The sequence below is a fragment of the Ursus maritimus genome, unplaced genomic scaffold (genome assembly GCF_017311325.1).
Source record: "Ursus maritimus isolate PB19 unplaced genomic scaffold, ASM1731132v1 scaffold_7, whole genome shotgun sequence".
Taxonomy (NCBI): domain Eukaryota; kingdom Metazoa; phylum Chordata; class Mammalia; order Carnivora; family Ursidae; genus Ursus; species Ursus maritimus.
In genome coordinates, this window is record NW_024426885.1 from 79090622 (window position 1) to 79118330 (window position 27709).

Sequence of the window (27709 nt, forward strand, 5' to 3'; positions counted from 1 at the left end):
AAAATGATACAGGGTGGAACTAAGAAAATAGTAGGAAATGACTGTTAGTGACTATTAAGAACTAACGACCATTAAGAAATCAGCCTCATGATGATAACAGATTCCTATGAAGTAAGGAGCAGAGGCTTACCTTTGAGAGTTTATATAGAGAAGGAGGGTGACAGTTTGAGAGAGATACAAGATTTGGGGAGAGTGTGCATTTTCAGTCCTTGAATTGTTTTGGATAAAGGACAAGGGTTACCTGAGCTGATTATTAGGAGGAGACAGGTAAATCAAAGACAAATGCCAGAGAGGGGATAATTAATAGAGCAGTTGCCAGAATGGAAGCCAGGTGAACATGCAGAGGCACTTTTTTAAAATATCAGGAGTGAAAAAATGTTAAGGTGGGAGAAGGGAATTTTGAGAGTGCCCACACTGGATGACCTCAGGGTTCCCAGTAAAGCAGGAGCTACACTCATTAAGGGTGATGTCTGGGACAGGATAGAAAGAGAGGTGGGGGGGCGCCTGGGTGGCGCAGTCGTTAAGCGTCTGCCTTCGGCTCAGGGCGTGATCCCAGTGTTCTGGGATCAAGCCCCACATCAGGCTCCTCCGTTAGGAGCCTGCTTCTTTCTCTCCCACCTCCCCTGCTTGTGTTCCCTCTCTCGCTGGCTGTCTCTGTTAAATAAATAAATAAAATCTTTAAAAAAAAAAAAAAAAAAGAGAGGTGGGTTGAACAGAGTGCTGGAGTCATTGCTCAGTTTAGTAAATGTGTACCAGAAGAACAAGGTACTGGAATGATAGAGATTGGGAGTCATAGGTGAGGGTGAGTAAAGGCCGCAGATATTGAGAGGAACACCACACATCTTCCCCGGCCATCTTTCTGGTCCATGAACATAAGGGAATAGAAGAAGCAATGGTGGCCTTTGAGATGATGGCTGGGAATGTGGTATGAAGTTGACCTGAAGAATGCCAAGTGTAGCTAAATTAGAATGTTTTAAAAATTATCTTTGGGAAAAAAAGGTTAAGAATATAAGTAACATTCTTTGCATTTAGAGTGGAAAAGAAGAGTCATTAGTGGTAGAGGGTGGGTACTTCGGGGATGTCGTTATAGACCAGTTTAACTTAAATGTTCTTGCTTAATTTAAATGAAAAATGGAAATTTTGAAAACATGTAGGTATTTTTTAATCTCCAAGAGTGAAGTTCAGCCCTCTTTAAATAGGTATAAAATAAATTTTTTTTTACAGATTTTATTTATTTATTTAGCGGAGAGAGAGACAGCCAGCGAGAGAGGGAACACAAGCAGGGGGAGTGGGAGAGGAAGAAGCAGGCTCCCAGCGGAGGAGCCCGATGTGGGGCTCGATCCCAGAACGCCGGGATCACGCCCTGAGCCGAAGGCAGATGCTTAACGACTGAGCCACCCAGGCGCCCCTATAAAATAAATTTTTGAAGATCGTAAAATGTTCATTTCTTAGATTTTAAAAGAGATTTTAGTCTTTATTGTCAAAATGCTATAGGTAAAACATGCACATAAACCCTTGTTTTCAGTATATGCATCCAGGAAATAAAATATTTGAAGTGTGTTAAAAATTGCATTGTCAATTTAGTATGGAAGTTGTATTCATTTTATTTCAAAATCTAGATTACAGTATGGTTCATTGTATCGTTAATAAAATTTGAGAAAGTGTGCATCGTGGCCATGAGAGATGAGACTGGAGGGAAGGACACGCTATAATGCTGTCATCCGTACCTATTTGAGCCTTCCAATTCTGTTATTTCTGCTAATCTGAATGCATTGAATTTGAGGGTGCTGCTAGGTAGGAATTGCAAAGTTAAGCTATAGAAGCCAAATTATGCATGATTTGATAGCAAAAGGATTAATTAATTAAATGGTCCTTTTCAGTGTTTTTCTTTGAATTTTGTCAGTAATTTTGTTCAGCTTATATTTATACACAAATTACTCATCCATTGTTGACATCTAGTAGATTCATACATTCTTTCTCTGTACATTTGCCTCGCCCTTTTGGTAAGGATTAACTACGTATATAAAAAGCTGCATTATAGTTGTGCTGCCAGTCACTTGCTACTTGAGAAAAATGAAAGCTTTGAAAACCTTTTAATTATTCATACAAACTTACACCAAGAAGGTAAAGAGGAAAAACTCATCTATAATTCCACTAAACCCCAACAAGTGACTTGACAGCTTGGTCGTCTTATACACTCCCATTGATTTAATTTTTTGAATTTAAATATAATTTTATTTAATTTTTAGACTAAGTCATAAATTCACATGGTTCAAAAAAGATTCCTTCCTGCCCAGCCATCGTCAATCTGCTATTCTCCCCCCACCTGCTTTGCAGTTCTGTTTTTTTATCTTGATAAATATGAATAAGTTGTTTATTGAAGTAGCATTAAATAATGTGATATAGTAAACCATTTTACATTTAAACACTTTTTATTTATAATGATTTTTAACATTAGTTTTTTGTAGGAGCTTTTCACGGTAATACTATTTTACTACTTTAAGAAAATACACAGAACCAAAATTCCAGTTCTTCCAAAATTATACTTCAAATGTAGATAGGATTTCTAAAACTGCTAATTAGGATTTGTGTAACATTTTGTAGGTTTAGCGTGCTTTTGTGTAACTGCATTTAGTGTTTACTCCTCATGAGAATCCTGTGAAGAAGACAGGGTAGGTATTGTCTTCATTTTCCTGAGGAAACAAATCAGAGTTGGTGTTTTGACTGTCAGCTTTCAAATCCAAGTCTTCTGATTGCATGGTCTTTGCACTATAGCCAGAATCTTAAATCATTTGTCCTTATTGGAAATGGCTTTTATCCGTTTTTTTGACATTTTATGTATTTTTTAATTGTAATGAAATCATGCTAAGCTTTTTAAAAAACAAACCTGAGAATACTAGAGTGAATACCTGTTTACCTGCCCTTCTGTGTATCTGTCTTTAAACTCACATTCACGTACTTTATACTTTCCATTAGAGGGAAGAAAAGAATTTGTGTCCAGAGTGTTTAACACATGGGGAGATTCAGATGCCAATAATAAAAATACTGCAAATTCTTTTTTCTCTTGAATATACTTTTTAAGTTTTCTGCAAGCCACTTTTAACGGTCAGACATCTTCATGTTACTGTTTGCCTTCTCTTCGTAAGTTAAGCGCTTGGACTTTGGTGAAGCTACACGTGTCCTAGGAAAGGAGCCCTCAGACCTCGTGTATTCAGCAGCATTAGTGGGTGCCTGGCTGCACACACTAGATTGTTTCCTTCAGATAAACACATGAACTATATATATATTTTAGCATTTGTAACACTTAAATTTTCTCGAACATTCTGCACATCCCTGGTTTCTTCTGCAAAGAGAGGTACGTAGCTCAGGGACATCTCTTAAGTACCTGTTACCGAAGTCTTGCATCCATCTGTGCCAGCCACAGATTCCTGTGTTTATTGGGGGTCTGAGCCCATCATCTGTTGCTGCTGCTCTTTCTGCCTCTTACAGGCACTGTGCCTCTATGTGTTCTGCTGATTCTGATACACTTTTGCCTAAAACATAAGTCAGCAAGCTTTTGAGGAATTGTATGTTCAGTACAAGTGCATACACTTTTGTGGGGAGCCCTGCGTGTGACGAGCACAGCTGCAGTGCGGGTGCCTTTGACAGTTATTTTGGGTGCACAGAGGCCCGTGCTTGTTGGGTTCGTGGGCTGGAGCACCGATGTGACCGTTGAATAAATGAGGGTATTATGATAATTATATTTAAGGGAGAAAAGTTATTCTCATATTTTCCTTTGTACTGATGTTGCTCTGATTTACTCTGTTGTTGAGCTGGATTTAAATATTAATCATTTAAGGTCAAATTTCTAATGTATATATGTTCTTCAGTGGGTACAACCCAGTTACCATAACAATTTAGTAAAATAACTATAATGGAATTTTTCTTTTGAATTTGGCTTTTCTTTTTTTTTTTTTTTTCTGTCCACCAGGGAGTAACTATTCCCAGTCAGAGGCGCTATGTGTATTATTATAGCTACCTGTTAAAGAATCATCTGGATTATAGACCAGTGGCACTGTTGTTTCACAAGATGATGTTTGAAACTATTCCAATGTTCAGTGGCGGAACTTGCAGTAAGTGCTCTAAATTCTCATCCTTCCATGTATTGGAACAGTTTTCTGAACATATCTAGATGTTTACATAAAAATCTAGAAAGAAATTTACCACACTTACAATTTATGCAGGGGTATAGATTTCTGCAGTATCCAAACTAAATAAGCAGCTCACTTGTTCAGCACATTGGTCTAAGGAAGCCAAGAGCAATGGGTTTTAATGTCTTAGAAGCCAAATTATATTTATGAAAGAAATATTCTTTGCTGCATCTACCAAATGCAGCCTAAATTGTGACCAGATGACTAAAACCCTATCCCAGTAGAGATCCAGCGTCAGAGTAGCAGTGGGATTCCTTAGTTTCCTGGTGTGGGGGCAGGACCAACTCCTCCTATCTTAGGAAGACTAGATATTGGTAATAATGGTGACAGGGACAATAGAAGGAAAGGAAAAAAATTATAAGACATGGTGACCAGCTGAAATATGTTGAGTGAATAGGGTTGAGTCAAAGTGTGTGGAGTATTAGAGATAACCTGGATTTAGATCCAAGTTCCAATCCTAGCTCTGTCATTCCTGGACTGTAACCCCAGGCACCCCGTCTACCTGTCTTTATGTTTGCTCGTCAGTAAAATGAAGATATTTTGAAATCTGAAATTTTTCTAGATGCGTGACGTACTAAATAGAGATCATGTCGGTGATGTCTGCCTCGCATTGATTTCTCCCTTACCCTAACCTCTGTGAGCTTCCCTCAGTCATCCCGATCCTGTTCTGCTTCTCTGCTATTCTTGGCTGGAGTTCTTAGCTAGACTGGTAGGAGCCTTAATACTTAATACCCAGACCCAAAGCAGTTAGTCAAGAGAGAACGCGTGGAAGGAAGTAATATCCAGCCCTGTAAAAGACCAGACTATTGCTGCTTTTTTCTGTAACAGAATTTTATATTAGTTTCTGCCTTGGCAGTGATCAGTCATGTTTTCGTGTTTAAGAAATATGTTTCATTTATTGAGAGTGCAGTTTTGTAGTTTGTAGATAAGAGACCACTACAGTATTTCTTTGAATACCTCTAATAATATTTCAGTGAGATTTTGTAGTTTGTTAGGGATTTCAGTTTTTAGTTTTAAGTTTTGCTTCTTGAAAATATTTATGTAATCAAAAAATTTCTATCCCTAAATTAACCTAAACCAAGGAAATTAAATTTCTTGGTGGTGTTTGTCTTTTTCAGTTAGGTGTCATCACCTTCATCGTATCTTTCCTGTATTCTTAGAGCGGGGCAACTTTATCATAGGCCACAGATTTATTAATAGGGCGTGGTGCAGGCTTCTCAGAGACCTCTTTGGTGCTGTCATCATCTCAGTAGTTTTTTAAAGTGCTGGTAAAAGGCACAGCACAGGGAATGTGGTTACGGGCACTGCAGTAGTGCTCCGTGGTGACCGGTGGTGGCTCCGCTGGGCGGAGTGCAGCACAGTGTGCACACTTGTGGAATGACTGTGTTGTACACCTAAAACTAATGCCACACTGTGTGGCAACTCTACGTCAAAGTAAATAATAAAGTTTTTGACAAACCAAAAAAAACTTCTAAATGCAAGGCACTGAACTGTCAGAGATCATTGACATAGGAACTTAACACATTCATAGAGGAGAAGGAAAAAGGAAGAAAAAATTCCTGCTCTTCCTATAGGATAAATATCAGGTGTAAGGGCCAAAAGAAAGGTATAACTTATTAGGGAGATAATAAGGGAAAGAGAACATTCAGTTCAAGAATCTTCCTATCTGATAGTGTAATTTTTTTCACATTGGCTTATCTAGCAAAAATCTCCTATCAGTTCTGCTCTGCCTGCTGACACTTAAACATTGTAGTGGATTTTTGTTCTTTGTCTTTTTTCAGTATTACATTTAAACTTTTAAAAATTACTGACTACTGAAAACTTTTTAATCTTTACTAATTTTCTAGTTCTCCATGTATGCCCTGTGATTTCATACTATGTATTGAAACTGTACTATACGTAATACATAATTGAATGGGAGGTTATATGTATAAATTATAAATGGTTTATTCAGAAAAATGAAAGTTCTGAGGGTTGTCAGTTTCATGGAGGAAGTCCAGCTCTTCCTTGAGCGTGGAGAAAGCATGCCCTGTGATTAGCATTAAAACTGAAGGAAGCATTGCAGGCCTGACTTGAGGCACAGCAGTAGGACATGCATGGGACCTCGGGAAGAGAGCAGGGTGGGCTGTGCGGCCAACTGTCAGAGGACCCTGAATGGGTCCATCAGACTTGATTTGATAGATGCTGTGGCATCAGTGACAATTGGAGAGGCTTAGGCTCTGTTTGAAGTCTGGCTGTGTAGGAAGTCGTGACTACAGGATGGGGAGCCTGTGGGGGAAAGGAAGCCAGTTACGGGACTTGCTGTAAGCCAGATGTGCTTTGCTAAGGCAATCAAATGGGATTTGATTGCTCTTTCCTTTGCCGTTTATATCTAAATAATTTGTCAGTTTTGATTCTGGCCATGTGAATAATTCACAGAAAAGGGAAGAAAAAAAAATGAATCTCACTGAGACTTGGAGACATGAATGTTTTTGGTTTTTAAACATGTTTTAGTCAGGCCCATGGTGAGCTGTTTACATGAGGATCCTCAGTGGGTTTTTGAAAGTGTTGGTTTGGATCTTAGGTGAGAGCTAGATTTGGTATTTTGGGAAGCATCAGGCAACAGACATAGTAGTTATTAAGTAGCCTTCTGGGTAAATGTGGTACAGGGCTAGAGGATGGGAAGGCTCAGGGCAATGGAGTGGGAGGACTGAGACGGGCGAGTTGCGAGTTTGGGTTCAGGAGTTAGGTTGGGACTTAACTTTGAGGAAAACGAAGTTGTCAGGGGTCAGCAGCTGTTTTCTTATTGGATTATTGTCCTGATATTCCTAAAAAAGGGAAAAGTTACTATACTCTTTACATCTAAAGTGGTTAAAATGTTAGTAAAAGATGATCAGTGTGATTTCCTGTCAGTACACAATACAGTATATCAATATGCGTATGTCAGAACAATTTAATCCTGAATTTTGTTCACCAGGGATTGACTTGTCATGTCTTTAGAACACAGTCGTATCAAAGAGCAAATACCCGACTTGTGTCTTAGAAGTCAGCAGAGAACTGGACTGATGTTGTGCTTCTGATAAGTTAGGTATTAGAGATCCAAGATGGAAAATTCATATTGTAAAGGAAATTATTTTCTTTAGTGATTTGAGGAAATCTTTTCCACTTCTTTTTATTAAAACCTTTTAACTTAGTTTTTGGGGTAAATCCTAAGTAACGCTGATTTGTAATTAGTTTATGAATGGATTATACAGTTCTAGAATTCTGAAGATGCACATTTTAGATGTAGTTTAATTGAAATCTGGCTTATACCGTTAATATGCTTCTTAAGGTCCTAAAATCAGGCTTATCAGATTCTGAACTGGTAGAGTCTTAATAAGATTACAAGGCGTTTTTGTCCTGGCTGATTTTTATTTTTTTTATTTTTTTTATTTATTTTTTTTTTTTTAAAGATTTTATTTATTTGACACAGAGACAGCCAGCGAGAGAGACAGCCAGTGAGAGAGAGATAAGCAGGGGGGAGTGGGAGAGGAAGAAGCAGGCTCCCAGCAGAGGAGCCTGATGTGGGGCTCGATCCCAGAACGCTGGGATCACGCCCTGAGCTGAAGGCAGACGCTTAACGACTGAGCCACCCAGGCGCCCCTGTCCTGGCTGATTTTTATCACAGCTTTGAAATCATACCTTTTTGTTTGCTTTTTCAAGCTAGACTTTGTAGTGAAATTTTCAGAATCACGTAGTCTTGTAAAATGGCTTGCTGTACTTTGAACCTTTAGTGAAGGAAGTGAAAATTATTGACCGATTGTTAGTGTAACGTTTCCCCTTTTTGGAGTGCCGTTTTTCTTGTGATAACTGCCTCACAGATTCATATTAGAGAAACCCACCAGGCCGTTCTCAGACCTCCTGTGTACTGTGTGCGTGCTGATGCCGCCCAGATGAGCCAGTGCCTGTTCAGTAAACTGGAACACGCATCCTGCTTGGGTCAGCCTTTTGCCTTTTCTCACTTGTTGGTCACATTGATGAACAATGTGATATTTCTTTTTGCACCTTTAAGGATGATGCCTTTTAGTGTTGAGGATTTTATGCCTGTTTTTATATGTGTGTATATTTTCATGTACTTTTTGCAAGCTTAGGATTTTATTTCTTGATTGTCTTGGCATATTTCCTTCAAGACCCACTTCTTATTTGTAAGGTTAATCGCTAAAACATATAATCCTTTACTTTATTTTAAAACAGACAGGGGCCAAAGCCAAAAATACTTGTCAATGAAAATGGAGTGTGTTTTGGAGGGAGGGGGATTTTGCTGCAGTTTGTGCTTGAGTCTGTTGTATTTCTTTGCAGACATTTCAAATCTTTTTCTTCCTGTTTCTCATGATGATGGCTTTATATCCCTTTAAGAAATAAAATGTGAGCTATAGGTAAAATAAATAATGCTTAATATTTTTATAAGTATTGAGTCTTGTGTTTAGGGAATTTATTATAACTTTGTTATAGATTCTCATGCGTCTTGTGAACATGTAATGATTTGTGTATTGTGGGTTTTGTTACATGGTGGAGACATTCAAATACTGTGGCAAAGATCTATTTTTAAAGTTACTTTTTACGCAGTTCATAATGTGCCAGAAAATTATTTTAGCATTTTAATTATAAATCTAATTTATATTAGATTCTTTTAATGTTAAAGTCTTGCAGTTATTGTAGTGCTGTTGGGACTTAGTATTTGTGAAATAGAACCAGTGAATAGAACCTTGTGTTGAAGCTTCAAATTAGGGAAACTTTTGTACTGATTATACTATTTGACATTTTTTTAAAATATTGATTTGTTTTCGATCTGGGTTACAGATGCAGAATTACTGCTTTGGGTGTATTGCTAATATTAACCATTAAAATGGTTTTTGACAGTTTGACATGTGAAGGCATTTCCTGTGAAATGATGCTAACATGTATTTAACCATGCAGATCCTCAGTTTGTGGTCTGCCAGCTAAAGGTGAAGATCTATTCCTCCAATTCAGGACCCACACGACGGGAAGACAAGTTCATGTACTTCGAGTTCCCTCAGCCGTTACCTGTGTGTGGTGACATCAAAGTAGAGTTCTTCCACAAACAGAACAAGATGCTAAAAAAGGTTTGCACCTTACCTTTTTTGGGAAGAATATCCAAAATCGCCATACTTTGAACAGTAACCTCAGATCTTTTGTTTAAAATATTTGGTTAGGCAGAAATCATTCCGTTAGGAGAGATTACAGGGTATTTTGTGACTGACCATCTAATGAATTATAATTGGTTTTCTGTTGGGTCTGCACATGCTTTGCTTACTATAGCACTGATGAGCCGTCATAATGGTAAAAAGTCTTATTAGAGGAAGAGCCCTTATGTCATTGTAATTTGAAATAAATTTTCTTTAAGCTGGGTTATGCAGAGAAACTTTGTAAAAATATTAAAGATTGCATACCCGATTAAGTCAGTTATAGTCCTTTTAGACAGGATGATCAATTACTGAGGAAAAAGTTAGCAAGGGGCCATGGGCCATGAGTGTAAAAAAAAATTTGTCTATAGGTATAAATAAGATCTGTTCCATGGTCTTGTGTAATGATACCACTTTTCCCCCATTTTGGTTTATTTTTCCTAAGACTACATCATTTTATGTTTAGCTTTCTCAAAGTTATGGAATATTTCGAATTTTAGTTAGGAGAGCGATAAGTATGCAAAAGAAGTAATAAAGAATGAAAAAAATGTGATATTAAATATGCAGGTTTAGAAAGTTAGTGAAGTTTGGGGCGCCTGGGTGGCACAGCGGTTAAGCTTCTGCCTTCGGCTCAGGGCGTGATCCCGGCGATCTGGGATCGAGCCCCACATCAGGTTCTTCTGCTATGAGCCTGCTTCTTCCTCTCCCACTCCCCCTGCTTGTGTTCCCTCTCTCGCTGGCTGTCTCTATCTCTGTCAAATAAATAAATAAAATCTTTAAAAAAAAAAAAAGTTAGTGAAGTTTGCATCTTACTGAGCCATAGTTAGGGAATTCAAGAGCTCATTCTTAAACTATCTTGGTTTAAAATATTAAGTGAATATTTAAGGTGAGTGCACCTAAGGTGCAAAATTTTGGGGTAGTAATGAACAAAAATACTAGCTTTGTATGTTGTTACTGCCTCATTATACATCCCACATAGTGCAGCTAATCTTTAGACATTCTTAGTAATAGGACTGATTTAGTTTTCCTGATATTTAGCTTTAAAAAAAGAAAGAAAATAAGAGGAAGTTTCATTTATTACAAAAATTTTACACTCTACCTTGACTTATCTGAAGAAATACAATTTCCTATATCCAGAATCCACATGGCTTGGAAATGACAAAATGTTAAACTGGTTTTTTCACCAGAAACCCATTTCCTACCTATTCTATATAAATAAAAGTTATATATATCTCGATAACTTTGGAAAATTATTTTTCAGTAGTCCAGGAAGTGTTAGCAGCTGTTTACAATGAAGTATTTTTTCCTTTGTATTCATTCTAAGACTGGTACATGTAAAATACTATTTATTTATTTAAAGTAGGCTCCACGCCCAACGTGGGGCTTGAACTTACGGCCCTGAGATCAAGAGTCACACATTGTACCAACTGAGCCAGCGAGGTGCCCCTAAAATTTTATTTTTTAATTTAAAAAATAGGTACCTGCATCACTGTCTCCCTATTCCTTTAGGATTGCATTAAGTTCTTACTTTCACTTATCATCTGTACATTACTCTAATTTTTACATGTAAAATTGAAGATTAGATTAAGATCTGTAATATTTCTGTATCTGGGATTACTTTACATATATTTCCATGTTATGTGATTTTCCCTGCCTGTTATATGTTGCTGTGATTTAAACAAAAACAGGTTTAATATAATCAGTACCTATACTGAATCCACATTTTTGGAGATTTAAATATTACTAGCTTATGTTCTTTTGACTCTAAGTAAAATATGTATACAGTTACTAACTCAATAACTTTGCTAAAATAATTAAAATTAACAAATATATTTTTTAAAGACTTACATATGAGATTGCTAGGTACTGTTAATAGATAAAAGGACAGTTAAATGTAAGAAACTTAAGGGTCTTACCATCTTCCTGGGAAAATAGCAAAACTCGAAGGTAAATTAGAATAAGAGATTTAATGGCAATTTAAGACACCAGCTAAGATGTCACAAAGCTGCACATCGTTAACTGCCACGTGACCGATGTAGGCCAAATTCCAGTCACTGAGAGAGAGAGAGAACATTTTCTGTGTTGATCAAGAAATGTTTGAAGTGATGAACTTCTGATGTGTTTTTTTGATCAACAGGACCTCGTATTATTTGTAAGTAGTAATTTTTAAAAATAGGCATTTTAAAACATAAAAAGTCAGAATTGCTTGTCTTCCTTCCACCATATTCTGAACGTTTTCAGACACACATATTGTTGTGTAGGAAACTGGAGGCACTTAGTGTTTGTATTGCTTCTATCTGCCTTGCTTCATCAGGAAGTTGTGCTGACATTCCAAGAACTTTTGTTAAAGCAAATTTTGTAATGGATAACTTTTTAAAGATTTTATTTATTTATTTGAGAGACAAAGAAGGATTTGGGGTGAAGGTTGCAGAGGGAGAAGCAGACTCCCCGCTGAGCAGGGAGTCCGATGTGGGACTCTATCCCAGGACTTGGGGATCATGACCCGAACCAAAGGCAGACACTTAACTGACTGAGCCACCCAGGCTCCCATGTAATGGATAACTCGTTGAAACAGAACATTAAACCCATTTCTGATTATTTAATATGCACATACATACAAACTCAAACATTTTTTTTAAAGCTAACATTAGACAAGAAAGGAAATATTTTACCTAACGTTTTAAAACAAAAGTAAATTATCTTAGAACTTCCGGAATTACATTTTTGGTCTAAAATTTGAACAAAAGAATGAATAAGTGTATGTGAATTGGATGCAACAATAACCCAGAGCTTGCCAAATATTAGTCTGTATGTTTGTCTTCATCCAAACTATCAAATGACGTGTGGCTTATTTTATTGACTTCTTGGGGCAAATGTTGAATATAGGTGGTATATTTTCTTCTTTAAGAAAAATTTAAAATTTGTCTTTTTTTTTTTTTAAAAGGACAAAATGTTTCACTTTTGGGTAAACACATTCTTCATACCAGGACCAGAGGAAACCTCAGAAAAAGTAGAAAATGGAAGTCTATGTGATCAAGAAATTGATAGTATTTGCAGTATAGAGCGTGCAGATAATGACAAGGAATATCTAGTACTCACTTTAACAAAAAATGATCTCGACAAAGCAAATAAAGACAAGGCCAACCGATACTTTTCTCCAAATTTTAAGGTCAGTTAAAAACATTTTGAGGAATTAGTGTGTGGCTGTGTGTGTGTGTGTGTGTGTGTGTGTGTGTGTGTATGTATGTGTGTGTTTTAAGTGTATAGCTGGTGAAGGACTTGTGTGTCTAAGTTTTAAATTAAGTATTATTTAGAAGCAATATTTAGGTATCACTAATGTGAGTTTCTAACATGGATGCACACAGTCAAAAACTGCTTCTCCCCCCTGCCTTTGTTGTTTGGTGAAATTTGGGGCAGGGGTTGGGAAGGGGAAGTCAGTTTATGGGATATGAAGTAGGAATGGGGGAACAAAGAAGTAAAAGGGAACTCAATCATTTGGGAATGATTCATATGGAATGTTCTGAACTGTTCCTGCTTTTGTCCCCTTCCAATTTATTCTCAACTCCTCAGAGAGATCTTAAAACAGACGTGACTGTGTCATTCCTGTTTATACTTTTTAAAGTCCTGTGGTTTTTTGATACGACCTACAAGGACCTACATAATTTCAGCACAGGCCTACCTCCTGCATGAGCTCTAGCCACATTCTCCTCCTGCTTCGAGATTCACCCATTCTGGTCTCTCAGTTCTTCCAAATGCTAAGCTCCTCCTGCCTCCAGTCTCTTCAGTTCTTTTTCTCTCCCTGTGCCTCTCCACCTTCTGCCTTTCCCTGCCCTTCCCACATTTGGCTACCCTTCCATGTTGTAGCCTTTGCTTCAGTCTTGGTGCTCTGAAGGCCTTCTCCAATCATCCTCTTCTGTTACTCCCTTTCTGAAGCTCTACTTTCTCATATTATGGAATTATTTGGGTCATTACTTATATCTATATGTGATGTGTGTGCATATTTCTATTCCTGTGCATTGATAAAAATTTTCCAGGTTAAAAAATCTGATTTGTCAATATTTCCAAGTGGTAGTTTGCCCTTTTTTCCTTCCCCTTTCCTGTTTCTCCTTCTACCTGATTTTCCCCCTTCCTTTCACCATACCCTCCTTTCTCTTTTCAAAACTTCTCTCGTTTTGCCTCATTCCATTTTTATAATATGCAGCAGGCCTACCGATAGCTGGTAAGTGTAAGAATATTACGAATAATCCTAAAAATAACATATTTTAAGTGAAAGTAAATCCACTATTAAGTGCCTTTAGATCTTACATTTCTTTTAAGTGGTTAGAAGGTCTTTTAGAATCCATGGGTTTCCACTGACCATCTTTTACCTAAGTCTGCATTTTCCTTATTTATTAGCTTTTATGCTGTGACTTCCTTGAGTTTTATTGTTTCCTGTTTTAATATTACAAGAATATATATTTGTGATTACAAAGAAAAACTATTTCAGTTATCAGTAAACAAATATCATGGTAAGTGCTTATCAACAAACGAAGCAGAGGTGGGATAGAGAAGGATCTTGGTGTGTTTTAGCTGGATAGTTAAGGCCTCTCTAGCAGGTGACATTTAATCAGAGGCCTAAACGAAATGAGTGAGCTGTACAAATATCAGGGACAGGACAGAAGGGCAGATACAGAAGCCCTGAGACAAGAATGACTCTCCTGTGTTTGAGGAGCAGTAGATAAGCAGTCACTTTGACTAAAGCACATTAGTCCGAGTGTGAAGATATTGGTGTGTTTTCAGCACAGGAAGGATGTCATCTGAATTTTGTCTTTAAAATGTAGACTGGAGAGGAAGTAGGGAGAAGAGGCAAGAACGGAGCAGGGAGGTGAGGTGAGATGCTGCCTCGGGGTTTAGTGCAGGTGTGAGGTGGTGGCTGCTTGGACTAGCGTGGTGGCAGTGGGCATGTGGAGAGGAGGTAGAGATGGTGTCATGCAGGTGGACCCGAAAGGATTTGCTGATGGAAGAGATGTTGGATGTGAGAGGAGAAGTGATGATGACTCTTGGATAATGGGGAGGGGTTGTAGATAAAACAGAAGGAGCAAGGGATTTCACGACAGATCCAATTGAAGCCTCACCTCTCCTGCCTGCTTGCCCTTCTGGGCCTTAGCTTCCTCTCCTTGGAGATGGAAATACCTGCCTCCTTGAGTTGCTTGACGATTCTCTTGCCACTGCCTGTGAGCCCTTCGTTCACTGTTAAATCGCTGTCTGTTGTTCGTAACCTTTAGAACTAATGGGATCCCAAACATTGCTGTTGGTCAGTGTTTTTGTAATACAGTGCTTGTATTTGTTTAGTATTATATTTGTATCAGAAAATACACTGAGGTTTAGACAGGTATTAGGTGCAGCATTCTTTTGGAACTCAGCTATTTGTAGAATTTTGTGATTGAAAATACATTTTGTAAACGATCGATGAACTTCAGTGTCAGTGCATTTCTTTTGTAGAATTATTTAGTTAATGCTTGCAGCTTGTGCTTATTAAAGATTAGTATATTAACATCCCAGTGTATCTTTTCAGTGTGTAAGAAGACATAGGAAATCCAAAGAAGAGGGTCATTTAAAAGACAGCTGCCTTTTGAAGATCCTATTTGTCATCGCATTTTTATAAAAAACGAATCTGCTAAAAATACCAATCTTTACTAAGTCATTTAAGAGTAGTCAGATTTATGGATTTTCCACTTAAACTCTCTCTTTTTTCTCTAGGTGAAGCTGTACTTCACGAAAACAGTAGAGGAGCCATCAAATCCCGAGGCTAGCAGTTCAACTTCTGTAACACCAGATGTTAGTGACAATGAACCTGACCATTATCGATATTCTGACACCACTGACTCTGATCCAGAGAATGAACCTTTTGATGAAGATCAGCATACACAGATTACAAAAGTCTGAATTTTTTTTTTAATCAAGAGGGATAAAACACCATGAAAACAAACTTGAATAAACTGCAATTGGACCTTTTTTTTTTAATGGCAATAGGACATTGTGTCAGATTACCAGTTATAGGAACAATTCTCTTTTCCCGACCAATCTTGTTTTACCCTATACATCCACAGGGTTTTGACACTTGTTGTCCAGTTGAAAAAAGGTTGTGTAGCTGTGTCATGTATATACCTTTTTGTGTCAAAAGGACATTTAAAATTCAATTAGGATAAATAAAGATGGCACTTTCCCATTTTATTCCAGTTTTATAAAAAGTGGAGACAGACTGATGTGTATACGTAGGAATTTCTCATTTTGTGTTCTGTCACCAACTGAAGTGGCTAAAGAGTGTTGTGATACACAGGTTCACATCCTACCCCTCTGCACTTGTGGCACAGATGAGTTTGCAGTTGGCTCAGAGGAGTTTCTCAAGGGTTTAGCTACATTGTACTGCATGTGTTCGGGCTAGGGGAGTGGAGGGAGTGCTGGGCTCTGGACCACACACCACGTCCAGCTGTCTTGCGCACCTCTCTGCAGCACGCTGCGGTTTCATCGGGACGTGTGAGGGATTGGCCGCTGTCACTGCTTGTCGTTTTGTGCATTTTATTTTTTTTAAAGCATATTGGTGCTAGAAAAGGCAGCTAGAGGGAGTGAATTGTATTGGGGGACAGGAATGAACCTTCCACAACTTCTTACGAATCCACAAGTGAAGGGATACAAACATAATGTGGTCGTAGATAAGAAACACAGCAACCATGACTTAACCATACAAATGTGGAGGCTATCAACAAAGAATGGGCTTGAAACATGATGAAAATTGACAATGATCTATTAAATACATTTTCTCAGTTGTAACGCCTTCTCCATCTCCCGTGTGTAATCAAGGCCAGTGCGAAAAGTCAGATGCTATTAGAACCTACATCAGTCAGCCACATACACTTCTTTATGAGTTTTCAATCATATACCTGCTGTGGATGCTTCACGTGCTGCCTGCAAGCTTCTTTTTTCTCATTGAATATAAAATATTTTGTAATGCTGCACAGGAAATTTCAATTTGAGATTCTACAGTAAGCGTTTTTTTCTTTAAAGATTTATGATGCACTTAATTCAATCCAATAGCTGTCAGCCGTTCCGCCCTTTTGACCTTACACATTCTATTACAATGAGTTTTGCAGTTTTGCACATTTTTTAAATGTCATTAACTGTTAGGGAATTTTACTTGAATACTGAATACATATAATGTTTATATTTAAAAGGACATTATTTGTGTTAAAAAGGAAATTAGAGTTGCAGTAAATTTTCAGCACTGCACAAATAATAAGGCATTTACTTTTTCAGTAGAAATTGTCCCACATAACGCTTTCATCGATGTTTTATTGAAAGAATAGATTTTTTTTTAAATGTGCAGTGTTGAATCATTTCTTCATAGTGCTAGACTTAGGACTAGGGCTTCAATTTCACTTCTTAAATATCATATATTTGATATGCCCAGACTGCATATGATTCTAAGCAGAGTACAACTACTATTGTAAAGCTAATGTGAAGATACTATTTAAAAAGTTTTTTTCCCCCCAGAAATTTGGTGTCTTTCAAATTATACCTTGACCTTGAAACATTTAAATATCCAGCCAGTTTATTTCTTAATGGTGTAAAATCTCATTTTCAATAACTTATTGGTGCTGAAATTGTTCACTAGCTGTGGTCTGACCGAGTTAATTTACAAATACAGATTGCATAGGACCCAACTAGAGCAGCATTTATAGAGTTTGATGGTTAAATAGATTAGGCAGAACTTCATCTAAAATATTCTTAGTAAATAATCTTGACATGTTTTCCATACCTCATCAGTTTCATTCAACAAATAAAATTTTTAAATTTTTAACACAGCTCTTAGGATTTACACATTTGTATTTAAACATTGATATATAGAGAATTGATTGACTGCTCATAAGTTAAGTTGGTAAAGAGACAACTATTCCTAAGATCTCAGCATTGAAATTTATATACCACCTTACTTTCATAAAAGCTGAAAATTATTGACCTAAATGAAAACTATTCATGTTTTGAAGATAGTTATTAATACTGTTATTTGTTACAGTTTTGGGCACAGTATATTAAAACATAACTTGTGTTGTTCCAATATGTAACATGGAGGGCCAGGTCATAAATAATGACATTATAATGGGCTTTTGCACTGTTATTATTTTTCCTTTGGAATGTGAAGGTCTGAATGAGGGTTTTGATTTTGAATGTTTCAATGTTTTTGAGAAGCCTTGCTTACATTTTATGGTGTAGTCATTGGAAATGGAAAAATGGCATTATATATATATTATATATATATAAATATATATTATACATACTACTCTCCTTTATTTCAGTTACCATCCCCATAGAATTTGACAAGAATTGCTATGACTGAAAGGTTTTTGAGTCCTGATTAAAACTTTATTTATGACAGTATTCATAATTAGCCTGAAATGCATTCTGTAGGTAATCTCTTTGAGTTTCTGGAATGTTATCTTACTTAGACTTTTTGGATGTGCAGCCGCTTACATGTCTGAAGTTACTTGAAGGCATCACTTTTAAGAAAGCTTACAGTTGGGCCCTGTGCCATCCCAAGTCCTCCGTAGCTCCTTGCGAACATTTTTTTTTTTTTTGCCATAATTATTACAGGGCAGTTGAATAAATAGCATCCCCATTCTTTGCTGTGGCACAGGTTATAAACTTAAGTGGAGTTTACCGGCAGCATCAAATGTTTCAGCTTTAAAAAATAAGTAGGGTACAAGTTACATGTTTAGTTCTAGAAAAATGTGTGCAATATGTTCATAACGATGGCTGTGGTCGCCACAAAGTGCCTCGTGTACCTTTACATACTGTTAATGTGTCATGCATGCAGACGGAAGGGGTGGGACTGTGCACGGAAGTGGGGGCTCTAACCGCAGTGTCCGGCAGCGTTGCCTTCCACCCTGCCGGTTCAAAAGTTCAATCTGTTTTCATAGAGAATATATATACTAAACATTTCAGTCTGTTAAACAGCCTTACTCTGATTCAGCCTCTTCAGATACTCTTGTGCTGTGCAGCAGTGGCTCTGTGTGTAAATGCTATGCACTGAGGATACACAAAAACATATGATGTGTACAGGATAATGCCTCATACCAATCAGATGTCCATTTGTTATGGTGTTTGTTAACAACCCTTTATCTCTTAGTGTTATAAACTCCACTTAAAACTGATTAAAGTCTCATTCTTGTCATTGTGTGGGTGTTTTATTAAATGAGAGTATTTATCATTTAAATTGTTTAAAATTATTGACTTTTTAAATAACAGCCAGCCAGATGTGATTCTCTGTAACGTCCCCTACCCCCCACTGTGTCCTTCAAAGCCTGCAGTGATAAAAACATGGGCCTTTGTCAGCTTGGGATAGAGTATCTGTCTGCCCGTGTTTAAGAGAGGCGCTTTTTTAGGGCCTTAGTCAACACTTAATAAATTGTTTCATGCGCATTAAATAACATTCTAATCCTGAAAAAGTTCAAGATTCTTGAAAAACTGCCCCCCCCACCCTGCCCCCGCACTAAGCCAGATGTCTGAAAGGTAAGTCCCCAGCATGGATTTGATACTTCAGATTTCAACTTGGTGACTTTTCCATTCTTTTCGATTCCGTAGCCTGCCATCAACATATATGGGAAGCCTCATCTCATTGTGACTTGTGCCTTTTCAAAATTGATGGTCCTGAGTAGTCTAAAAGACTCTGTGTACTTGAATCAATCTTGTGATTTCTAGCGTCCGTCAAAGTGTAAAGACTAAGGCGTATCCTCCTTTCAACGGAACATAGTAAGGTCTAGTAAGTGACCGTGTAGCTTGTACGGTGTTTGGAGAATTTGAAAGAGAATAAAGCAGACCATGTATGTAACAGTGAGATTGAATGTCATTACAGGTTTACATTGTGTTGTGTGACTTTTTAAAAACAGTGTATGTGAGTAATGTATAATCATCTAAAGAAGTATGCAAAGTGTGTGGGTATGCACGCACTTCTATTTGTATCATGAGGTTTAAGTTCCCGTGTTTCATAAGAAGATCTTGGCGATGTCTGAAACGTAGGACTTCAGCGGCAGCTTCGTTCTTGCGTGTTTTAGCACACTGTCTTTTGAGCTCTTGCGCTCTGGTGAATGCCACCGCCATGTCCACTGAGAAGTTAAAATCACCTGTGTTTAACCTGCACACTTCCAAAGGCAGACAAAACACCAAAACCCTTAAATCTCATGAATTTGCTGCTAACATCCAATTCTTTTTGTTCTTTTATTCCTGCCAGATAACTAGCCACACATCTAAAACTTAGTCTTAAATGACTTAACTGTAAGTTTTGATTGGCAGTGCTGTTAACTAGCCCGGAGAGAAAAGTTTCTGGAATGGAGACAGAAATAATCAGTCCAAATTGGTTTAAGTACAGTATTTTAAAAATTTTAAAGATGAAATGTTAGAGACTGATTTTTCTATAGGCTTGTACAGCCATAGGAAGCCTAATGATTAAGTTGCTTACCAGTTTTTTGGGGTTTTTTGGTTTGCTTTTTGTTTTGGAGCAAGTTGATTCCCTTATAACCATGATCTTGCTGTTTTTTCCATCCTGCAAGGGAGTTTCCTTCTTACAAGTGTATCAGAATGTGGGTAGCCACTATTGGCAAATTCATGTTGGTTGGTGGCTTTAAAAGTACGTTATGTGAAGACAGGAAAGGATGAACAAGTTCATTGGTGGTGATACCCTCTGGTTCTTAAGTGAGCTCTTTTGAGAATCCTTTCCCATAACAGCAACAATGAAATGATCACTCATAATTCCTCCACGTGGAGACATGGCCATTATGGGTACTTTTTGTGACTATGCAATCATTCTTTCCTGTATCTTCCATGTATATATTTTCTTCAAGAAATGAAATTTGTACTATGTATACTCTCAAAACCTGTAAGTTTAGTATGTGCGACATGGATTTGTAGGGTGTTGAGTCAAAAAAAACCAAAAAAAAACCCCTCTCCGGGTCCGTGGGTTCATTAGGATGTGTAGATGTTGTTAGCATCAGAATAAGTGTCTAAGTAAATAAGATAGTTATGTTTATTTAGCACAGACAAGCTTTACATTGTAGATCTGTCTCCTCAAAAGCCATTTTAAACGTGCATTTGGGAATTGCGTGTTAGGTGGTTAAACAGAACCTGTGAGACACCATGCAATAGTTCATTTCACTATCGCCTTTCCATGTCCTTGGAGGTTGGTGAAGAAGGATGAGTTTCTCAGTCTTTACAGTTCCCAAACAGGTGTTCAGTTTGGAGTGAGTTGACTTGACACCTGCAAAAAAGGGAAAAGCTACTGCCTGTTTATCAGCTAATTGTCTTGAAATCTCTGTACTGGTATGACTTCCAGCATCTCAAAGACAGTATTTCATGAGTTGTTCACCTTTGGCTCTGGAACTTACCATGTTTAGTATAATGGGCTTATAACAAAACATGCAACTCTTCTTTGATAGTTATTCGAGGATTTTGGTGGAAAAAAATTCAGCGGCAGGGCAACGTGTCACTTAGCAATGTATTGATTGATATTTAAAGAACATTTTTACGTATACGAGTGAAGTCCACTGTCATCTTTGAGCATTACCAGGTTTTAAAATAAAGCGTATTTTTAAATGAAGTGTTTAACAAGGATTTATATTTTTTCATTTTTTTAATTAAAAATAATTTATATCTCTTGTTGCATGTGGTTTCTCATCTTTTCTTGAAATGGTTAGTGGTTTTGTTTGGAATGGATCGAGGCTGTAGTGTTGTAGGTTGTCAACTGTTCACCGCAGTGGAATTCTGAAAAGGTTCAGGTGTGGCTTCCTGTAGCCTGTCATTTACTGGCGTTAATTGATGTGCACCTTTAGGATTTTCTGCCCGCTCTATCCAGTTGTCCAAATGATATCCCGTGTTTACAAATGCCTTTCAGTTTTTACTTTCCTCTCTCATTAAATTGCCCTATAGGGCAGTTTACAAATGTGTGTTGGATGGGTGGGTGGATGAATTAAATTTTTGAGTGCTAGACTCCAACTTCAGAGATTAAATAGTTCGATTCAGGCAAACAGTTCTCACTGGAATCTCACAGTTCATTGTAATGAAACTAATGTCAACCTTGGATGACCTTTGACATACAGAAATGACTCTTGGATATTAATGAATTTGTTAGTAGCTTCTTGATGTGTGCATTAATGAGTTATTTTCAAACTTGTGCATTTAACCAAAGTTGGTGTGTTGGAAATGTTTATATCAAGTTCCATTTGGCTACTGTTGGACATAAAAACAGAAATGCTTTCCTATGGAGAGTATTTTTTCTTTAAAAAATTAAAAAGTTAATTATTTTGAATATTTGGTTTTAAATATTTTGTTCCACAAGTACTTATCAAATCCCTGCTATGTATAACAGATATTTGGAATATATTAGTGATCAAAACAGACATACCCTCTATTGCCCTTAAGGAGTTCCCACTCCAGGAGAGGAAGTAGATTTTATTAAACTAAACTGTGACAGGTGCTGTAAAATATGAGTTGCTTGTGATCTATCTGTCAGGCACTGTTCTAGATCCTTGAGATAGAAATAGGCGAACAGCAGATCCCAGCTCTCATGGGGCTCGCGTTCTAGCAAGGGACACCAGATGGTAAACACCAAACATAGCATCTGTAAGGTGAGAAGGGCTCCTGCGGGGTGATTGTGGAAGAGAGTCAGGTAGGTCGGGTGTGGAGAGATGAGACCACAGGGCTGAAGAGGGTAGTCTGGAATCATCCTCCCTGGGAAGGTGAGAACTGAGCAGACCCCCGAATCAGCGGCATTAGAATGTTCTTTCATCCTATCGGGCAACAAGAGGCATTCATTATCCTTTATAAAATTTCATTCTCACCTTTTACAACTCCCTGTATATGGTTCCTGAGTTTTTAAGATTTTTACCAGTATATCTAGGGATAATTTTTGAGAATGCCACCCAAAGTAGTCATTGTGTTCTAAATCATTTTGTTTTCTAGATTGATTTGACAAAATCTATATAAACAGTATGTTCCTCTTCATTCCCAGAGTTGAGTTCATTTAAAAAATTTTCTGTGTGTGTGTGTGTGTGTGTGTGTGTGTGTGTGTAAAATACTTAATATGGCTTTTCAGTAGAAGTTAAAGTTCTGTTATGGCCTTAAACATTTCTGTAAAGCTGAAAGGAAATGTCATTTATGATTTATCGATGGGAAACAAGTTATAAATTTTGAGTTACTCGAGAAATCAAAGGGGTGAAATTTATGGCCTAGTGCTGTATACTTTAATTCTTAACTCATATGAGCAAAAACTTCTTGAAAAGCACCAATATCTAAGTAGTAAAAGAAAGTTTTTTCACAAGGGGGGAACCCCCCCACACACACACAGTTCAAGATCCAAGAAATTTAACTTTGTGGTAAAGGGCAAATAGTAAAATTGAGTTAATTTGATATGCTAGAAACTTGCAAATTTTTATTTATTGTGGCTTTATTATCTGGTATTTGCTATTGGTCACTTTCTTCCTCCCATCAGGAGCAAATTTTGGAAGAAAATATCAGCTAATAGCTTTTGCTAATAATTTTAATTACTTTAAAATTTTAATTTTAAAATACGATTCCAAGTGATTTTAAAGACACATTGGCAGTTTTGCATTTTGTTTTTATTCTGAGTCTGTTGAGTTTTTGTTTGTTTGTTTGTTTACATTTTATTTTGCTTTAGAAGAAATTAAGGTAGTGGAATGGGTTTCCCCAACGTGACAAAAATTGTCATGTAAATTTAGAAAAAATACTGCACCCATCCTTTATTCTTGGCCTAAAGGTTAAACATTACATACTGGGCATGTCTCCTTAAACCTACGTCACTGGAATTTGAAAGTACATTCCAATAGTAATGATAAATACGCCTCAAACTTAATTTTCAAGAAAATAAACCATGTTTTTACTCTTCTTGAAATACCCGAGACTTTGAAAAAATGTAGTTATCTTTTTCTATTTAATAATATTCAGTTAAATGTGACATGTAGAGATCGTGAAACATCTCAAAAATATAATCTGTAAAAATATAATCTGTCATAAGTATGACAATGCTGTCTACATATTAAAAGTCAGCTGAAGTAGTCCAATTAACTGATACTGGAACATGTAACACGTCAATTAGGGAAAATCACAAATTAGAGTCACGTTTGTGCTTCTCTTTTCAGCTAAAGTCCTGTTTTTGAAATCACAGATCTCATAATTTTGCCGACCTTCTTATCTGCAAAGAAGAGAGATGTATTTAAACTTTACAGGTGAATGTGAAAATTAGCCAGTTCCTTCCTTCTAGTCAGTGTTTCAGTGAAGCTCTCACTGGCAGGGACGCCCAAGGTTGTACATGGCTCTCCTCAGCAAGGGGGCTGCAGGCGCTCAGCAAGCCCTCTGTCGCTGGTGCAGAACGGCCGCAGAGCCTGCCAATGACGCACGGGCGTCTTAGGGTTGTCAGTACCGGGCATCGGATGAACGTTCTGGAATGTTTAGTCTTCGGTGAAAGAGTAGGCATGAATTGCATTTCCGTTTTGCCAGACTCGGCAGACACCATTGAATGTGTCTTCTGGTCCTTGAAGAAGACACGAGGCCATTGTTTCCATGGAAAAAGCCAGGAAGGTTCAAACCGAAATATCACTACGAACACGATCTACGGAGGTAAAAGCGTGGCGAGGACGTACTTGGAAAAACCTTGGGCAGCTCGAATCTTTCCCAAGGAAGTTTCTACCCAGTTCTACATCAGAAAACCTGATTATACAGATTTAAAATTCACAGGAGTTCTGTGATGAGTCACCTGCCTGGAGACCAAAACACAGAGCAGGGAGGTAGGAAGTTGAAGTGAGAAGAGCAGGACAAGGGAAGACAAGAGGCCTCGGGGCGCTCCAGCTACCTCTTTTTTTTTTTTTAATTTTTTTTTTATTATATTATGTTAGTCACCATACAGTACATCCCTGGTTTCTGATGTAAAGTTCGATGATTCATTAGATGCGGCGTGTAACACCCAGTGCACCATGCAATACGTGCCCTCCTTACTACCCATCACCAGTCTATCCCATTCCCCCATCCCCCTCCCCTCTGAAGCCCTCAGTTTGTTTCTCAGAGTCCATAGTTTCTCATGCTTCATTCCCCCTTCTGATTACCCCCCTTTCTTTATCCCTTTCTTCTCCTACCGATCTTCCTAGTTCTTATGTTCCATAGATGAGAGAAACCATATGATAATTGTCTTTCTCTGCTTGACTTATTTCACTTAGCATTATCTCCTCCAGTGCCGTCCATGTTGCAGCAAATGTTGAGAACTCATTCTTTCGGATAGCTGAGTAATATTCCATTGTGTATATGGACCACATCTTCTTAATCCAGTCATCTGTTGAAGGGCATCTCGGTTCATTCCACGATTTAGCTATTGTGGACAATGCTGCTATGAACATTGGGGTGCATATGGCCCTTCTCTTCACTACGTCTGTATCTTTGGGGTAAACACCCAATAGTGCAATTGCTGGGTCATAAGGTAGCTCAATTTTTAACTTTTTAAGGGACCTCCACACTGTTTTCCAGAGTGGCTGCACCAACCTACATTCCCACCAACAATGTAGGAGGGATCCCCTTTCTCCACATCCTCTCCAGCAATTGCTGTTTCCTGTCTTGTTAATTTTTGCCATTCTAACTGGCGTAAGGTGGTATCTCAGTGTGGTTTTGATTTGAATTTCCCTGATGGCTAATGATTTTGAACATTTTTTCATGTGTCTGTTAGCCATTTGTATGTCTTCATTGGAAAAGTGTCTGTTCATATCTTCTGCCCATTTTTTGATTTGTTTGTTTCTCGTGTATTGAGTTTGAGAAGTTCTTTGTAGATCTTGGATACGAGTCCTTTATCCCTAGTGTCATTTGCAAATATATTCTCCCATTCCGTGGGCTGCTTCTTAGTTTTTCTGACTGTTTCCTTGGCTGTGCAGAAGCTTTTTATCTTGATGAAGTCCCATAAGTTCATTTTATCTTTTGTTTCTCTTGCCTTTGGACATGTGTCATGAAAAAGGTTGCTTTGGCCGATGTCGTAGAGGTTGTTGCCTATGTTCTCCTCTAGTATTTTGATGGATTCCTGTCTCACATAGAGGTCTTTCAACCATTTGGAGTTTATTTTTCTGTATGGTGTGAGAGAGTGGTCAAGTTTCATTCTTTTGCATATAGCTGTCCAATTTTCCCAGCACCATTTATTGAAGAGACTGTCTTTTTTCCACCGGATGTTTTTTCCTGCTTTATCAAATATTAGTTGCCCAAAGAGCCGAGGGTCCATTTCTGGGCTCTCTATTCTGTTCCATTGGTCTATGTGTCTGTTTTTGTGCCAGTACCATGCTGTCTTTGTGATCACAGCTTTGTAGTACAGCTCGAAATCCGGCATTGTGATGCCCCCAGCTTTGTTTTTCCTTTTCAACAGTTCCTTGGAGATTCGGGGCCTTTTCTGTTTCCATATAAATTTAAGGACTATTTGTTCAGTTCTTTGAAAAATGTCCTTGGTATTTTGATCGGGATAGCATTGAAAGTGTAGATTGCTCTGGGTAGCATGGACATTTTAACTATGTTAATTCTTCCGATCCATGAGCATGGAATATCTTTCCATCTTTTTATGTCTTCCTCAATGTCTTTCAAGAGTGATTTATAGTTTCTAGAATATAGGTCCTTTACGTCTCTGGTTAAGTTAATTCCAAGGTAACGTATGGTTTTTGGTGCTATTGTAAATGGGATGGATTTCCTAATTTCTCTTTCTTCGGTCTCGTTATTCGTGTATAGAAATGCAACTGATTTCTGAGCATTGATTTTGTATCCCGCCACGTTACTGAATTGCTCTATAACTTCTAATAGTTTGGGAGTGGCTTCTTCTGGGTTTTCCATATAGAGTATCATGTCATCTGCAAAGAGAGACATTTTGACTTCTTCCTTGCCGATTTGAATACCTTTGATCCCTTTTTGTCTTCTGATTGCTGTTGCAAGGACTTCTAGTACTATGTTGAATAATAGTGGCGAGAGTGGTCATCCTTGTCATGTTCCTGATCTTAAGGGAAAGGCTTCCAGCTTTTCCCCATTGAGAATAATATTTGCAGTAGGCTTTTCATAGATGGCTTTTATGAGATTGAGAAATGTACCTTCTATTCCTACACTCTGAAGGGTTTTAATCAGGAAAGGATGCTGTATTTTGTCAAATGCTTTTTCGGCATCGATTGAGAGGATCATATGGTTCCTGAGTCTTTTCTTGTTGATATGATGTATCACGCTGATTGATTTGCGAATATTGAACCACGCTTGCATCCCAGGTATGAATCCCACTTGATCGTGGTGGATAATCCTTTTAATGAACTGTTGGATTCTATTAGCAAGTATCTTGTTGAGGATTTTGGCGTCCATATTCATTAGGGAAATCGGTCTGTAATTCTCCTTTTTGAGGGGGTCTTTGCCTGGTTTGGGGATCAAGGTAATATTGGCCTCATAGAATGAGTTTGGTAGCTTTCCTTCTGTTTCTATTTTTGAAATAGCTTTAGGAGAATAGGTATTATTTCTTCTTTGAATGTTTGGTAGAATTCCCCAGGAAAACCATCTGGGCCTGGAGTTTTATTTTTTGGAAGGTTTTTTTTTTATCACTGATTCAATTTCTTTGTAATTAATTGGCCTGTTTAAGAAATCAATTTCTTCCTTTTTCAATCTTGGTAGTTTATAGGTTTCCAGGAAGGATTCCATCTCTTCCAGATTGCTTAATTTATTGGCATAAAGCTGTTGATAAAGTTTCTAATAATCCTTCCAATTTCATTGGTGTTGGTTGTGACCTCTCCTTTTTCATTCATAATTTTATTAATTTGGGTCCTTTCTCTATTCTTTTGGATATGTCTTGCCAGAGGTTTATCAATTTTATTAATTCTCTCAAAGAACCAGCTTCTAGTTCTGTTGATCTGCTCCACTGTGTTCCTGGTTCTAATTCATTGATCTCTGCTCTAATCTCGATCAACTGCTTTCTCATGCGTGGGTTAGGCCTGTTCTTCTGTTCCTCTCAAAGAACCAGCTTCTAGTTCTGTTGATCTGCTCTACTGTACTCCTGGTTTCCAATTCATTGATTTCTGCTCTAATCTTGGTCGACTGCTTCCTCATGCGTGGAGTAGGCCTGTCCCTCTGTTCCTGTTCCAGCTTCTTGAGGTGAGAATATAAAAACTGCATTTTAGATTTTTCTATTCTTTTGAGTGAGGCTTGGATGGCTATGTATTTCCCCCTTAGGACTGCCTTTGCAGTATCCCATAGGTTTTGGACCGTTGTATTTTCATTCTCGTTGGTCTTCATAAATTGTTTAAATTGATTTTTGATTTCCTGGTTTAT

The 27709-nt window shown here is 37.7% G+C and overlaps 1 protein-coding gene across 1 annotated transcript in view; it reads left to right on the forward strand.

The window, feature by feature from the left end:
- Window positions 1–18560, forward strand: part of LOC103661921 (phosphatidylinositol 3,4,5-trisphosphate 3-phosphatase and dual-specificity protein phosphatase PTEN) — a 31866-nt gene extending 13306 nt beyond the window's left edge. The window contains exons 2-5 of the mRNA XM_008689584.2: window positions 3971–4112; window positions 9126–9292; window positions 12297–12521; window positions 15092–18560. Of these exons, the coding sequence (XP_008687806.2) occupies window positions 3971–4112; window positions 9126–9292; window positions 12297–12521; window positions 15092–15277 (720 nt within the window). The 3' untranslated portion in view covers window positions 15278–18560. The remainder of the gene's footprint in view (window positions 1–3970; window positions 4113–9125; window positions 9293–12296; window positions 12522–15091) is intronic.
- The last annotated feature ends 9149 nt before the right edge of the window (window positions 18561–27709 follow it).